This window comes from Neomonachus schauinslandi, chromosome 5 (assembly GCF_002201575.2).
Source record: "Neomonachus schauinslandi chromosome 5, ASM220157v2, whole genome shotgun sequence".
In the NCBI taxonomy this organism is placed as follows: Eukaryota; Metazoa; Chordata; class Mammalia; order Carnivora; family Phocidae; genus Neomonachus; species Neomonachus schauinslandi.
In genome coordinates, this window is record NC_058407.1 from 79,106,280 (window position 1) to 79,120,958 (window position 14,679).

Consider the following 14,679-nt stretch of genomic DNA (forward strand, 5'->3'; position numbering starts at 1 on the left):
TGTGATGAGACAGATACTAGAGTAGTTACATAGAGGAGGTACAATATGCAATGAACTTTAAAATTGATGGGGGGTAGAATCCGGGATGCCGGGGAGGAATTCCTTGAAATGACACTTAAGCTGAGACTTGGAAGAGGAGTAGGAGTACCAAACCACAAGGAGGCTGAGTGCATCCCAGGTAGTGGGGTTGAAAGCATAATGAAAAGCTTCCAGGCCTTCCCTTCTCTGTGGAAAGCCCCCCGAGGAGTCTCTCCCCTGTGCCCTGCCAGTCCTTGCGGCCCTTCACTTTGGTGCTTGGTGGGGTCAGTGAGCCCATTCTTTGCTTTTCACATTTTGATCCAGAAAGGATGTTGGTGGTGGTGTTTTTTTTTTTTTTTTTTAAATTGAGATGTAATTGACCTACAACACTATGTAAGTTTGAGTACAGTATTTGATTTGGTACATTTATGTTACAGTATCAGTATGATTACCACCACAGAGTGAGCTAATGCCTCTTGTCATGTCACATCATTACTCTTTTTGTGAAAACAGGATGTAGTCTCTTGGCAACCTTGAAGTTTATAATACAGTATTGTTGACCGTAATCCTTTGAGCTCCAGATTTTATCTAATTGCGAGTTCATTCCTTCCTTAAATAACATTTCCCCAATTCTCCCACCTCCAGCTCCTGGTAACCGCCATTCCACTTTCTGTTACTAGATATTTGGGTTTTTTAGATTCCACATAGACATGATATCCATTGTTTGTCTTTCTCTGACTTCTCTCACTTGGCATAATGCCCTCAAGGTCCATCCATGTTGGAAATGGCAGGCTTTATCACGGCTGAATAATATTCAATTATATATGTATACACACCACATCTTTATCCATTCACCCATTGATGGACATTTAGGATGTTTCCCTGTCTTGGCTATTGTGAATAATGCTGCAGTAAACATGGGAATTAGCCATTGTTTTCAAGATCTTGCTTTACATTTCCTTTGGCTATATACCCAGAAGTGGGATTATTAGATCAGATGGTTTTCTTTTTATTGTCTGTCTTCCTTGTTAAATTTTATCTATACTATAAAACTGCACAGAGCATATCTTGTCTGTTTACCTTTCTTTTTCATTTTCTCCTAAGTCCCTAGAATTTAGCAGTTGTTTCCTGGCAGGGGGGTCAGAACACTGGAGTGATCTACAATCTGTGGTCCTCAAATTCTTTCCTTCTGTTACAGAGTCCTATTAACATACCTCTATACAAGTATAATATACCTGACTCTGCACCCCCACCCCCTGTGTGGATTCCTTCCCTTGGAAGGAGGTTAAAGGATAGCCACGATAGCTTTTTTTTTTTTTTTTTAAAGATTTTATTTATTTATTTGAGACAGAGAGAATGAGAGACAGACAGCATGAGAGGGAGGAGGGTCAGAGGGAGAAGCAGACTCCCTGCCAAGCAGGGAGCCCGATGCGGGACTCGATCCCGGGACTCCAGGATCATGACCTGAGCCCAAGGCAGTCGCTTAACCAACTGAGCCACCCAGTCGCCCCAGCCACGATAGCTTTTTTCTTTGAAGTTCTTAGGAGCTAGAAGGCTTATTCACCATGGTTCATGGCTCCTCCTGCTAATGGATTCTCTATTGTCCAGACTGGCTTGCATGTTCTCTGGCTTGCCTGAACTGGGCAGAGCTTTAAGGAAGGGGGTGGAAGATCAGAAAATGATGCAGATGGAAGAAGTAGTTGAGACACATTAAGTGTGCCTTTGTTCCCCAGTTTAGTGTTTTCAGCAATTGAACTGGACCTTAACACCTTTTTTTTTTTTTTTTTTTTGTTAAAGATTTTATTTATTTTAGAGAGTGCGAGTGCATGAGGAGGGGGAAAGGGCAGAGGGAGAAGGAGAGAATCCCAAGCAGACTCTGCGGTGAGCGCTGGGCCTGGCTCAGGGCTCAATCTCACGACCCTGAGATCATGACTTGAGCCAAAACCAAGAGTCAGACACTTAACCAACTGAGTCACCCAGGCGCCCCAACACCTTTTTAAAATAAACTAGCCGCCTCATTTGGAGCAGACCATCCATATATAAACATTGCTTAAAACTGAAATATATGTATTGCGAGGGCTGGGCCTACAGTTCTAGAGGACTACTCTCATGGACAGAATTAAAGGCTTTCCTCTGAAAAAAAATCTCTCATCTTGCTTATTAATGCCTGAAAGTTTTGGGGCGCCTGGTGGCTCAGTCGGTTAAGCATCTGCCTTTGGCTCAGGCCATGATCTCAGGGTCCTGGGATGGAGCCCTATGTCAGGCTCCCTGCTCACCGGGGAGCCTGCTTCTTCCTCTGTCCATGCTCTCTTCCTCTAATAAATAAATAAAATCTTAAAAAAAAATGCCTGAAAGTTTTTCAACAGAGGACAGTCTTCCATTTCACAAGTAGAGCTACTTTTCTTCCAAACCAGCTATCCCTCCTAAATTCCTTTATGATATATACCAGTGATTCTCTACAGAATTTTCTCCTGAATGATGTTTTTAACCTCTTATATTCTATAGGTCTAGAGTCTGCATGACCAAGAATAAAATCCTTATAAAGTTTTTATTTATATTCCAGTTAGAGACAGGTCTTAAAATGAACATATTCTAGAAGTTAACATTTGAAGAATTCATTCACTTGATCTCACATCAACCTGTGATTTAATAACACTGAGTACTTGACCACTGAGTGGTGCTGAAATTTGAGATGAAGCTGATAAATCCTTGGCATTTTAAAGTAGCCAAGGTCTAGCCCTATTCATCTTCCACTGTATATACAGACGGAAGCAATGTGCTAAGGCTTGGGGTTATACACTGGGACAGGGACAAGCTCTTGGAACACTGATTCTAACCAGCTTCTTCTTTGTTAGTTTTATAGAAAGCCCAAATGTAGCTTTCCTAGCAATGTGTGATACTCAAGAAGTATATATCCTGTGCTTCAAGAGTAAGATGTTTTTACTCTGGGTCCAGTTCTACCTACTGATACTGATTTCAATATAATGAATTTTCTGAAGGCTTTAGTTATTCCAAAGCAGTGGGTTTATGCTTTTCCTTTTATGTAGGTTTACTCCTTTTTCCTCATATGGAAAAAAAAACTTGCAAGGGATATCATTAACTGGAAAAAAATTGAGGAACCAAGGTGTATTTGAGATTCCGATTGTGTGTGTGTGTGTGTGTGTATGTTTAAAAGCATTTATAGAGGCGCCTGGGTGGCTTAGTTGGTTAAGCGACTGCCTTCGGCTCAGGTCATGATCCTGGAGTCCAGGGATGGAGTCCTGCATTGGGCTCCCTGTTCAGCAGGGAGTCTGCTTCTCCCTCTGACCCTCCCCCTCTCATGCTCTCTCTCTCTTTCTCTCTCATATAAATAAAATCTTTTTAAAAAAATTAAAAATAAAACCATTTATAGATTAAGTTTTTCTGATTCACAAGAAACTTGTAATTACTTCTGGGAAGACATAAATTGTAGGAAGAGATGGACTTTGAGCTGTAATATTTTCTGTATGCTGGATTTTTAACCGTGTACATTTATTTTTTCCTTTAGGTAAAAGATAAATTGTAACAAAAAGGAACATAAACTTTTGAGAATTTATATACGCGAAATAGGTACAGTACAGAAAATATGTACACAGATGTTTAAAGAAGCATTGTTTTATGTTAACAAAAATTAGTCTGAATATCAGTAGGAGAAATAGTTGAATAAATTATGACATCTATATAAAGATAGTTTCTGTTGCCTGCAAACCAAAGTTTTTTTGTAACTAATTGACTAGTGTATGTAAAACAACGGAATTAGTTGGAAGTATACTGATGTTATTTTCTTCTGGACATTTCCCCCTATGCATTTGATTTTTACATAGTTGTATTATATGTGCAATTTAGTATTAAGGTTTTTGTTATGCAAATTTAGGTACATATTTTTGTTACCATTGCTAGAATTTTTAAGCCGTAGTATATAATAAACTGCACTGGGTAGATATTGATAATAAATTAATTTAATAATCTGGACATAAACTATTTCCCTATTGTATGATATTTAGGTCGAATCTAATTTGTTCACTGTACCACCTATCATAATGTGGCTTTAACCTGGGGAAGCAGTGGAGATGGTGAGAAATGGTAGGATTCTGATATATTTAGAAGGGAGGGTTAGTAGGATTTGCTGATGAATTGGGTGTATGACATAAAAGGAAGTAGAGTCAAAGATGCCACCAAGGTTTTTTGCCTTAGCGGCTAAAAAGATGGAGTTGTTATCAGCTGAGATGGCTGGAGAGTAAGGATTGCTTTGAGCATGTTGAGTCTGAGATCTCTCCTTGATAGTTACAGTTGAAGGAGTCTGGAGTTAATGAGAGGTTTAATGAGAGCTGTAAATTTGGGAGTCATCAGCATTACAGGTGGTATTTAAAGTCATGAGACTGGATGAGATCACCAAGGAAGTGAGTAGGAATACAGAGTAGAAATAAGGACTGAGCCCTGGGGCTCTCTAATTTTAAGTCAGAAGAAAGAACAAAAGCAACCACTGAGGTAAAAAGAAAGCCCCTTCAAATTCCAATTAGAAATTATTCTTCATCGATGTTTCACTGAAAAATGCAATCCTATTTTACTCTGACCATCAGAAAACGTAGAGATCACCAAAAATTGAGTTATGGATTTATAATCTTTCAATCATTGAGGCAGTTTAGAAATAAAATTTTGGAAGTCACCTTTATATTAAAGAATATCAAGTTGAGCAGATAACCCTTTATCTGTGAGGTTGTATATAATTGTTTTTTTTAGAATTGTATTTCCGGGCGCCTGGGTGGCTCAGTTGGTTGGGCGACTGCCTTCGGCTCAGGTCATGATCCCGGAGTCCTGGGATCGAGTCCCGCATCGGGTTCCCGGCTCGGTGGGGAGCCTGCTCTGCTTCTCCCTCTGACCCTCTCCCCTCTCATGCTGTTTCTCTCTCTTTCTCTCAAATAAATAAATAAATAAAATCTTAAAAAAAAAAAATTTCCTATATAAAATAAAAAGTAGTAGATAGATGATAAATAGATACTCCTTTTCCAGGGCTGCCATAACAAATCACCACAGGCTGGGTGGCTTAGCAGAAATTTATTCTCTCACAGTTCTGAAAAATCAAGAAGGCCAGAAGTCTGAAATCAAGCAGGGCTGGCCCCTTCCAGAGGCTCTGAGGAACAATGCATTCCATACCCTTCTCCTGGCTTCTGATGGCATCGCAGGGCCCCGAGGCTTGCATAACTCTCTGCCTCACATGGCCTTCTCCCTCATGCCTATTTCAGATATCCCTCTCTAAAGATACTGGTCAATGGATATAGGGCCCATCCTAAATCCAGGATGATCTTATCCCAAGATCCTTAAATCTGCAAAAACTTAAAATATGGTCACATTTACAGGTACAGGAGGTTAGAACCTGGACATAACCTTTGCGGGGACACTCTTAAACCCACCACATGTAATAAAAAAGCTTGCAGGATCAGGAATAAGTTGCTGGCCAAGTCTTAAGAAATACAGATAGAAGTTGTTGCTAAGTACTAGTTTTGTGGTAAGAGAGAAGATGCCATAAAAATAAACTATTAATAAATGTAAGCACTGTTCTCAAATTAACTTGGAGACCGTATCAATTTCAATCGTTCATCTTTATTGATAAAACAGGCTCTTATGCAGTACACACTCTCAGACATAAATTTAAGGTTTTGCTTTAAAAAAAAAAAAAAAGTATGGATGTTGCTATATAACAAAGTAAATATCTTTAAACACCAAGATCTTAAAATTATATCCAAGTAAGAAGACTAAGAATAAATTAACTTGTTTATAAAAATAATTATCAAGTAACATTCTGTAATAGAGCTGCCTCAATGAATTGCCTCAGACTTAATCTCAACTGTGTAGCTTATTTTCTTTAATTCTGACTTGGGATAAAAACTGTATGAATGAATGTGCCACCAAATTAATAGATACTTTCCCCAAAACCAATAGAAAAGTTTAAAAATAAAAATTGTCATTTATAAAATATCAATTAAGGCCTCTGAGAAATGAGATCTATTCAGTGTTTGGGCCATTAGCCCTTTCAGTCAGCCCCATCGACCCCACTTACTCCAAACTTAAGATAGAAAAATTTCAAAGTGAAAAGTGGTTTTGAATTTTACCAATATATGAAATTATACACAAAAATCACCATGTGAATATTTCTTTAACAAATTACATACCCAAAAGTAGAATTTGCTACTGTGCTAATTTTAATATAAATGAGTATATTTAATCATGTGATATTTTTCTTTTATCCTTTTATTCTATAATCACAAAATAAGAAAAATTTAGATTTCAATTGATGTTAAAGTACATTTCTATTTCTAGTGGCTTTTAAAAATTTAAATACTGGATATTATTTTGTAAAAAATAAAACAAATACTTATAAATCCATAGATTTCCTACCCCCCAATCCCCCTATGGACTGAGAGGTTACAAGAAAAATCTTAACAGGTTATGAGGACCAGACAGAGCTTAAGAATAGATCCAGAAAACAATTTTTTTTTTGAAATTTTAACTTACTTTCTGTATCTCTTAAGAACACTTTTAAAAAAGGGTTCAATGAGGCAGAGCAAATTTGTTTACTTTGAAATTACCATACCTAGCTTGCTATATCAAACATTTCAACTGTTAGCTAAAAGAGCTATGTAATACACTTAAAGATCAACCAGAGAAGAGAAAAATCTCATCTTCATTACTGATTTAGAACCAAAACTTAATCTTTCAAAGGAGTAGTTTAACCTACTAATATGTCTCTTATAAGATCTTCTTTCTTAGAAAGTAATATTCTTTCTCTTTCATTCCTGAAATGATATTTCATATACTTAAGGAACTTATGGACAATTGTTAGCTGACTATTTTAATTATGGTAAATTAGCTAAAATTAAATTACCTCTTTTGTTTATGGTGCATATATAAAACATTCATACAGCCTTGCTAACTGAATTTTCTTTGATAAAAATTTACATTTATGGGAAGGTAGACAGGCAATCATTAAAGCTGAAGTCTCATGGTACATAAAGCTGTTTGTTAACTCTGACACCATAGAGGGAGGAGAAATAAAATTTAGTATGACAATCTTCCATTCACAAAACTGTGGCAAAATGTGGATAATTTTATGAATTCCCAAGCATTTACTGGGGATAATCACACTTACCCAAGTATCATACAGAATGCCAACTGCACTGCTGAAAGCTCTTGACAGTTCAGCACTCAGAAAATCTTCAGTTTGTTCATCAATTAACAAAGTTTCTATTTTAAATTTTATTTTGGAATAAAGTCTATGACCATTAATTATGCATTTTTTTGTTGCTATCTCAAGAATGTCATTGCCAGTACACTGTACATACTACAGAAAAAAATAAAGCAAAGGGTAGCTTGAGACAGATTTTTCTGTTCATTCATTCACTTTAGTAGGCCAGTCCCAGTCACCATTTGGAGCCTTGTAAGAAGCTCACAGACTTACAGGCTCTTCAGCTCTTCCTCAGACTCAGATCACTATTGGTCACTAATGCTGACAAAGATGAATTTTCAGACATATCATCCTTCCTAAGGTTCAGAAATGATTCTCGAGTTATTTGAAGGATCTCTCTCAAGCCTTTGTTTTCCTGCTAAAAAAGGGCAAAAACAAAGATGTAGTCAGCAAGATAGCCCCAAGAAGACAAACGTATCTTAAGCCAAACATATGAAGCTGTGACAGAAGGTTCTATCATTCAAAAACAACAAAAAAGAAAGTTCTGTCATTGGCAGACATATACTAAATGACAGATGCAGTTGAAACTGACAACTTGAATCCAGAGAATACTTTTTTTAAAGAGACAGAAACTGCTCAGTGTTTTCCACCAGTGCAAAGCCTTATTTATGCAGCTGTGATTGTAGATGGAAGCTCAGAAACTGCCTTATTTTACACTCACAGTATAGATGAAATAAATAACACCTAGATTTATAGTTCTATAAACTCAACAAAGCCTGTGAATAATACCCTGGGACTAGAACCTCTTTGTACTTTAGTACTTTTACTCCTTTCCATGAGAGCGTGGAATGCAGGACAAGCCATCTGGTTTGGTTTGTTTTCTTCACTGGAATTTGAAAGCAGCAGGGCTGAGTGAGTGAATCGTGATATTTTTCAAGGGAAGTGACCAGATCTAGCACTGATAACCAACTTTTTTCCCTAGATTAGCTACTGTAAGAAATTAGCAGACATTTAAAAATAACTTTTATAATTCTCAACCACTTTGTCTTCAGTCTTACTTTCCAAGTTTCATTGGTACAAAGCAGGGATCAGCAAACTACATACAACCTGGCTTGAGGTCTGTTGTTTGTAAATTAAACTTTATAGGAATATACAATCTTTTTTGTGTATATGGCTGTTTTGTGTTACAACGGCAGAGTTGAGTAGCCGCAACAGAGAATGTCTGGTTTGCAAAGCCTAAGATATTTTCTGTCTTGTCCTTTACTGAAAAAGTTTGCTTACCCCTGTTTTAAAGAATGCTTAGAGACAGAAATCACTTTTGGCCCTTTATAACCAGTAATATCTCCACCATGATTTCAAAATGAAGCTTCTAAAGTATAAAAGTCTATTCTACTAATTTGAATTATTCAACAATGATTTATGCCTTTGCTACCACAAAATAAAGGACAGAAAAGCTTTTACATTCCCCAGAAAAATATGAGTGCCCAAAGAATATTTGTGGATTAAAAAAATTTTCCCTGCATCATCATGATCTCCAACAGAATGAAGGAATTTTTTAAATTACTAAATTAAAAAGCATATTCACCCAATAACAGGAAGCAACATAGGATCAAAACATCAATTTTCTCAAATATCGCTATAAGTTACTACTGATCCTAGACTCTTCTATTACTATGGAAATGGTCTTGCATTATATACCCGTATAACCAGTATCCAGGTTAAGAAAGAGAACATTGCCAGTTTTCCAGAGAAGTGTATACATATATTTTTAAATAGGATGTATTTTCTGGCATAAATCTTTGTATGGACAGTTTTCACCCACATTTGCAATTTAAAACTTACTTCAAGTTGAAATATTCGCTCCTGCTCCTTGCAACCCTGTTGTTCATCAATTTCAATGGCTTTCCTCATTACTGCTGCCATTTCCGTTATCTGATCAACATGTGCTTGTAATTCCTGAAAAAAAGAGATGGGAGTTGCAAATCAGTGAAATACTTTATTTTTATTTTGGATCCTCTCCTTTTTAAAAAGATCTGCATTGCCACTTAATATGAATGTAATATTCTTACATTGCCATTTAACATGGAGGTACTATATCAAACATATTTACAAGAAAGTTGACTGACCATGAATGTGCTTTTGAAATCAGACTTCTGTTAGGGCTACAAGTAAGTATAAGCAGCACAATATAACTAAACCCACTAGCAAGAAGAATACTCATATTTCATATTCCTCTCACCACAGATGATCAACACCTTTTCCTTTTTTATACCTACATATACTACTAATCAAAGTAATGCGGAAGACAAAAATTATTGACATATTCGATCTCTTTACCCCTAACATCTTCATGATTTATAAATCTTTTCTGTATTATCTGTGCCTAAAAACTGATCTCAATCTAACCTAGAAACTTTTCCAGATTATAATCTTCTTTGAGAGCAGGAACTGTATCTTGTTTCTATTTGCCTGTGTCTGGTACATAACGGATAATAAATATTGAATAAAATGAACAGACATCTGCTTTTGAGTATTAAAATATTAAATGTCCTTCTTTGCAAACTGTTCAAAGTATCACTTAGGTATAAAATAGCCACATTTATTTGGTGCAGCAGGTAGCATAAATTTCTTCCAATCTCATGCTATTATTCTGTTTTGCACACCTATATGATATGCCACGCACCTGCGAGGCAATAGGAATCTGAAACCTATCAAGACATGTTCCCTGATTTCAAGGAGCTTAGAGTCAAGTGAAAGAGACAGACACGAGGTTTAAAAATCAACAGAAACTTGAGAATAATCATTTTTTCAACAAACAGCTTCTAAGACCATTATTCACTGGCAGTTGAGGGTGATTTTATTATATTAAGGTCAAACTTCAAAAGCTAAAACTTCCCCAATAACTCTGTCTCTTAAATAACTGTATATATCTGATTTGTATAAAGGGTTTGGAGAGGACCTCCAAAACCCACAAAACTAGTAAATTGTGGAAGAATGGAGAACAAACAGTATCTTTAGCAAGCCACACATTTAGTATGTTCTAACCAACAAAAATGCAGGTCCTTAGGTTATTTTAATGGGGACACCTATACAATGCTAGCAGGCAGAAAGGCAAAACAAAAGGACTAATCTACACTACCCAATATGATGCTATATAAATGTCAATTAAAATTAAACACCTTTTAAAAAGTTAATTCAGTCCCTGAGTTGCACTATTGACACTTGAAGTGCTCAATAGCCACATGGTGCTGAACAGCACAGATAACCTTTCCATCATTTCAGGAAGTGCTAGTGGACAGTCCTGGATTAGATTATGGTAGCAAGAATAATTATCAAGACAAACATCTGTCATATTCTGAAATAGTATTTTAAAAATGATTAATATCCTTCCCTCTGGAAAGGGAGCATGATGTTTAAAAGCAAGTAAAGTACAGACAACGGCAGCAACAGACTGAGGATGCTAAATGAAAATCCTGAATACCAACATTTTCTTCAGTTTATCATTTAGTGTCCTTTTATGGTAAAAGGCTGTACAGGAAGCAAGTAATTCTTTGCTTTTAAAATGGAAGAAAATGAGATTCCACTAATTTTTTCAGGACAGTCTATTCTAATTAAATCATGAGAAAAAAACACCCCAAGACTTCAAACAAAATAGTATTTTTATAGGCCTAGTTCATGGATGGTTCATTTATTATAATAAAATCTTTAGGAAAGTATCATAGGTCTTTTAATGAACACAAGAGGCCAAGAGCTGTGCTTTCAAAACTGTCTGAAAGGCAAGAAGTGTCAGTAATATAATCCTTGAACTTTCTTGAAATGCCTTTCATTTTTAACTTTTTTTTTTTTTTTTTTTAAAGATTTTATTTATTTGACAGAGAGAGATACACAGCGAGAAAGAGAACACAAGCAGGGGGAGTGGGAGGGGGAGAAGCAGGCTTCCCGCAGACCAGGGAGCCCGATAAGGGGCTCGATCCCAGGACTCTGGGATCATGACCTGAGCCGAAGGCAGATGCTTAACGACTGAGCCACCCAGGCGCCACCTCATTTTTAACTTTTGTTTAGGGTTATTTCAAATTTGCTCAATAAAGACCTGCCACAATAATAATAATAATAATAAAGACAATATAGCATATATACATATAGTATAAAACCTAAACAAAGCATTTTTAGGTTGTTGAGAACTCAAACTACAAACTATGAAAAATCTGAATTAAAACTGTTCCTTTAATAGTTCAAACAAAATTTTTATGAAATCAGATTAAAATGACTTCCAAGAAAACAGTTTGATGTCCACAAAGATGACAGCTGTTTATAAAATTTTGTAGCAACAAAATGAATATCTGGCTTGAACAACCTTTAAAGCCTGCAATTATCTAACAGGCTGGGTATGATACAATACACAGAGAATTAATGACAGATTTAAAGTTTCTACACTGAATATTTTTGCATGGCTATCAAAAGCACAGCATATTTTTTTAAAGCAATTTCACTTATTTGCTGATTTAAACTGGCAGGAAAATTCAATGTCAAAGAGTGTTTTAAATGGACCTCCCCCCCTTCCATCCACACCCCAAAAGTTGACTGTTTTATTTAGTGTACATTCTGATTTGCTTCCAAGTGCCTCCTCTCCAGTCCATGTTGAGATGCTTCAAAGATGTGTCGAGATGCATCAAGGAAGAATCCTTCAGAGCTGTTACGATGTACCATGTCAATCTGTAGTACAGAGTCATTATAATGTTAATACGGATATCATCCGTAATTTAAAAACTGAATGAGTGTTAGTTCATGCGTGTTAGCCAACTGTTTGAAATGTTTGTTTTTTTAAGATTTCCAAAAAGGCATCTGTTCAAAAATAATGTAAAAATGAGTATTTGCGATCTGTATTTGGACAAAAATGAGTTCTTCTCAAACTTTTTATTGATTTTTCAATCTGTGCTCAAAAACTTCTAAGTGAGGGTGAAATTCTGTACTACAGTGGTCTCAAAATGATCTCTTATGCCAAAATGCTGTTATGTGTAACTCCGCTTGTTACCCCTAAATGTGTTATAAAATTTTTTTGTGTTTAGGCTCATCAGAGTGTCAATACCTAAACACGTCCTGGAATCTCGTATTTTTCCACCTTTATCTACAAGTTTCTCTGCTCACCCACTTCTGCTTGTTGACCCTTCCCCCCCTCAATAAAATTCAAGGTTAGATTTAGATGGATTTGTCTTTCTTTCTTGACACGTTCCCAGATTCTCCTCAGGAGAACTAATCTTGCTTCCACTAGTATTCCTCTATTAAATCATATCTCTATTTTAGGATTCATCACATCCTACCTTATATGTTTGTATCTCCCTTTACACTATAAGCTCTTATGACAAAGTAATGGAACTTATTATTTATTCATCTTATTATTAATAATAACTAAGCCAGTGCAAGTGTTAATAAATGTTTGTTTAATTGAGTTGAAGTGTCTCCTTTTTGGGAAAAATCAAAATCACAAACATTAATATGTATTAGTTGGAATTAACAACAAGTAACTGAACAGTCATTTTATGGAAGGATCAGCACTTAGATGAATTCAATCTACATAATAAAGGATGGTTTACAGCTATCTTAAGAAATGTTTAACTTTGCTAAATGTGTTCTAATGTGTTCTAGAAAATATTTGCTTTTGGCATAGCTGCTACCAGATGGAACTAGCAACCTGCAGTATCTTATGCTAAACATTTTTTGGTAGAGCAATCTCTTTAGATCTTAACAAATTTATTTCTTAGGTTTTAAACATAAAGGCCTTTTGGAATTTCTCAAGATTATATTTTACCAATAATTTAAGTTAATTTAAGTCAATTCATCTTTGTACCTTTGAAAGAAACACTCAAGTTATACATTTAAATTTATACGTTTTTATAATGATCTCATTAATGATAGATAAATTTATATTCAAAAGATTGCCACTTAAATATCCAAGGTTATTCCTTTTGGTTAGAAGATGAATAGTATAGTTAGATAACATTAACCCATATTTATTAATTTATTATTATACAATTGACACAAGAGGTATCTATTACTAATTCTCTTAATATGCAAACTTTTCACACAAAGATCTGTTTACTAGGTATTTAATTTTAATAGAATAATTAATAATTTAAAAATACCTACAAGCACCAAGATGGAAGAATTACTTTAAGGACTCTAAAATGTGTTTCAGTAATTGAGAGATAAAAACATGTCTTAAAACAGTATTTCTTAAATAATGTTAGTTTTAACTCATAATAGTTAGCTCACCATTATCCAATACAGGTAATAGCTAGAAATCACAATATTCTAATACTTTTATTCACATCAGCAGTTAAAATTCAGCTTAAAGTATAAATAGGAAAGGATTATTAGACTTGTCTTCATAGCACTTGCTAATGAACATAGGGACATACACAAAGAAAGCAGACACAGGGAGGTCAATAAGTAAAATGAACAGAGGGAAAAACACTAATTTCTAACCAGTTCAGCTCTGTGTCTAAAAATGGTGTTAAGTGATATGTGACTGGGGGTTGGGGGTGGGGTCAAATCTTAATATGTTGGCTCTTTTCCTCCCTACCCCCTATGGTTTTTCCATCATAATCAGTATTGTTTATAGTCTGGATTAATTAGCCTCATTCAGAAAATAGTCTTAAGGAAAACAAATATACCTTTAGCTGGTTTCAGATTTCTGAAAAAGTTTTTCAGCATTTCAATTTTTGTTTTTGCAACAAATGTCAACACACAAATTAGAGGAAATATTTCTTAAAAGCAGATAACCTTATAAAATAATTTTGAATTGAATATACTTACCTTTACTTCCCAAATAAAGTTTATTTTTGAAAATATGTTAAAGCTACTAGGGAACAATAGGAGTTAAGAGAGTAAATCAAACAAAATATGTAAAAAGAAATGACAAAAATAAGGAAAAGCATAAAATGTCAGAAAGATGAAATATTCAATATCATGTTAGATACCTGTGATTTAAAAAAAAAAATCTCAACACAAGTTAACCAATTGTGCTTCTTTTTCATTTTCAGTTATACTTATAAAATGGATTACCTTGGAGTGCTGTTCTTTTAACTTCGTTATTATACCCGGATCATCTTTTTTGCTAGCCATTAGCAGTCTAAACATTTGCTCTCGATACTTGCTCATTATAAGTTCCAAGGCAGACTGATGTTCTTCCAGGGATGTACGCAATTCTATCAAGAATCACAAGAATAACAGTATATTTTACTCAAACTTGAATTAAAGATGTACAAAATATTCTCTTCCCCACTGTATTTACCAAAAAAAAAGACGGTGTTTCAAAAAGAAACGTGTAAAAACCTTGACATAAAGAAAGCAAGCACACCAAATGGAGTCCTTTATTAGTTTTTTAAATGACCATTTAAAACTCAGTTTTAAAGAATCATTTCAACAAACATTTACTGAATAATAATTAAGTACCAGATAAT

General features: G+C 35.2%; 1 protein-coding gene across 5 annotated transcripts in view; it reads right to left on the bottom strand.

Moving 5' to 3' along the window:
* Positions 1-5,623: 5,623 nt before the first annotated feature.
* FGFR1OP2 (FGFR1 oncogene partner 2) overlaps positions 5,624-14,679 on the bottom strand; it is a 33,057-nt gene continuing 24,001 nt past the window's right edge. For 2 of the 5 annotated variants that reach the window (XM_021690478.1, XM_021690477.1), the window contains 4 exons: positions 14,282-14,424; positions 11,819-11,932; positions 9,062-9,175; positions 5,624-7,637 (listed from right to left, as the gene is read on the bottom strand). In XM_021690478.1, coding sequence (XP_021546153.1) covers positions 7,500-7,637; positions 9,062-9,175; positions 11,819-11,932; positions 14,282-14,424 — 509 coding nt within the window. In that variant the 3' untranslated portion in view covers positions 5,624-7,499. The remainder of the gene's footprint in view (positions 7,638-9,061; positions 9,176-11,818; positions 11,933-14,281; positions 14,425-14,679) is intronic. The other 3 variants (XM_044914909.1, XM_021690479.1, XM_021690480.1) reach the window with 3 other exon arrangements.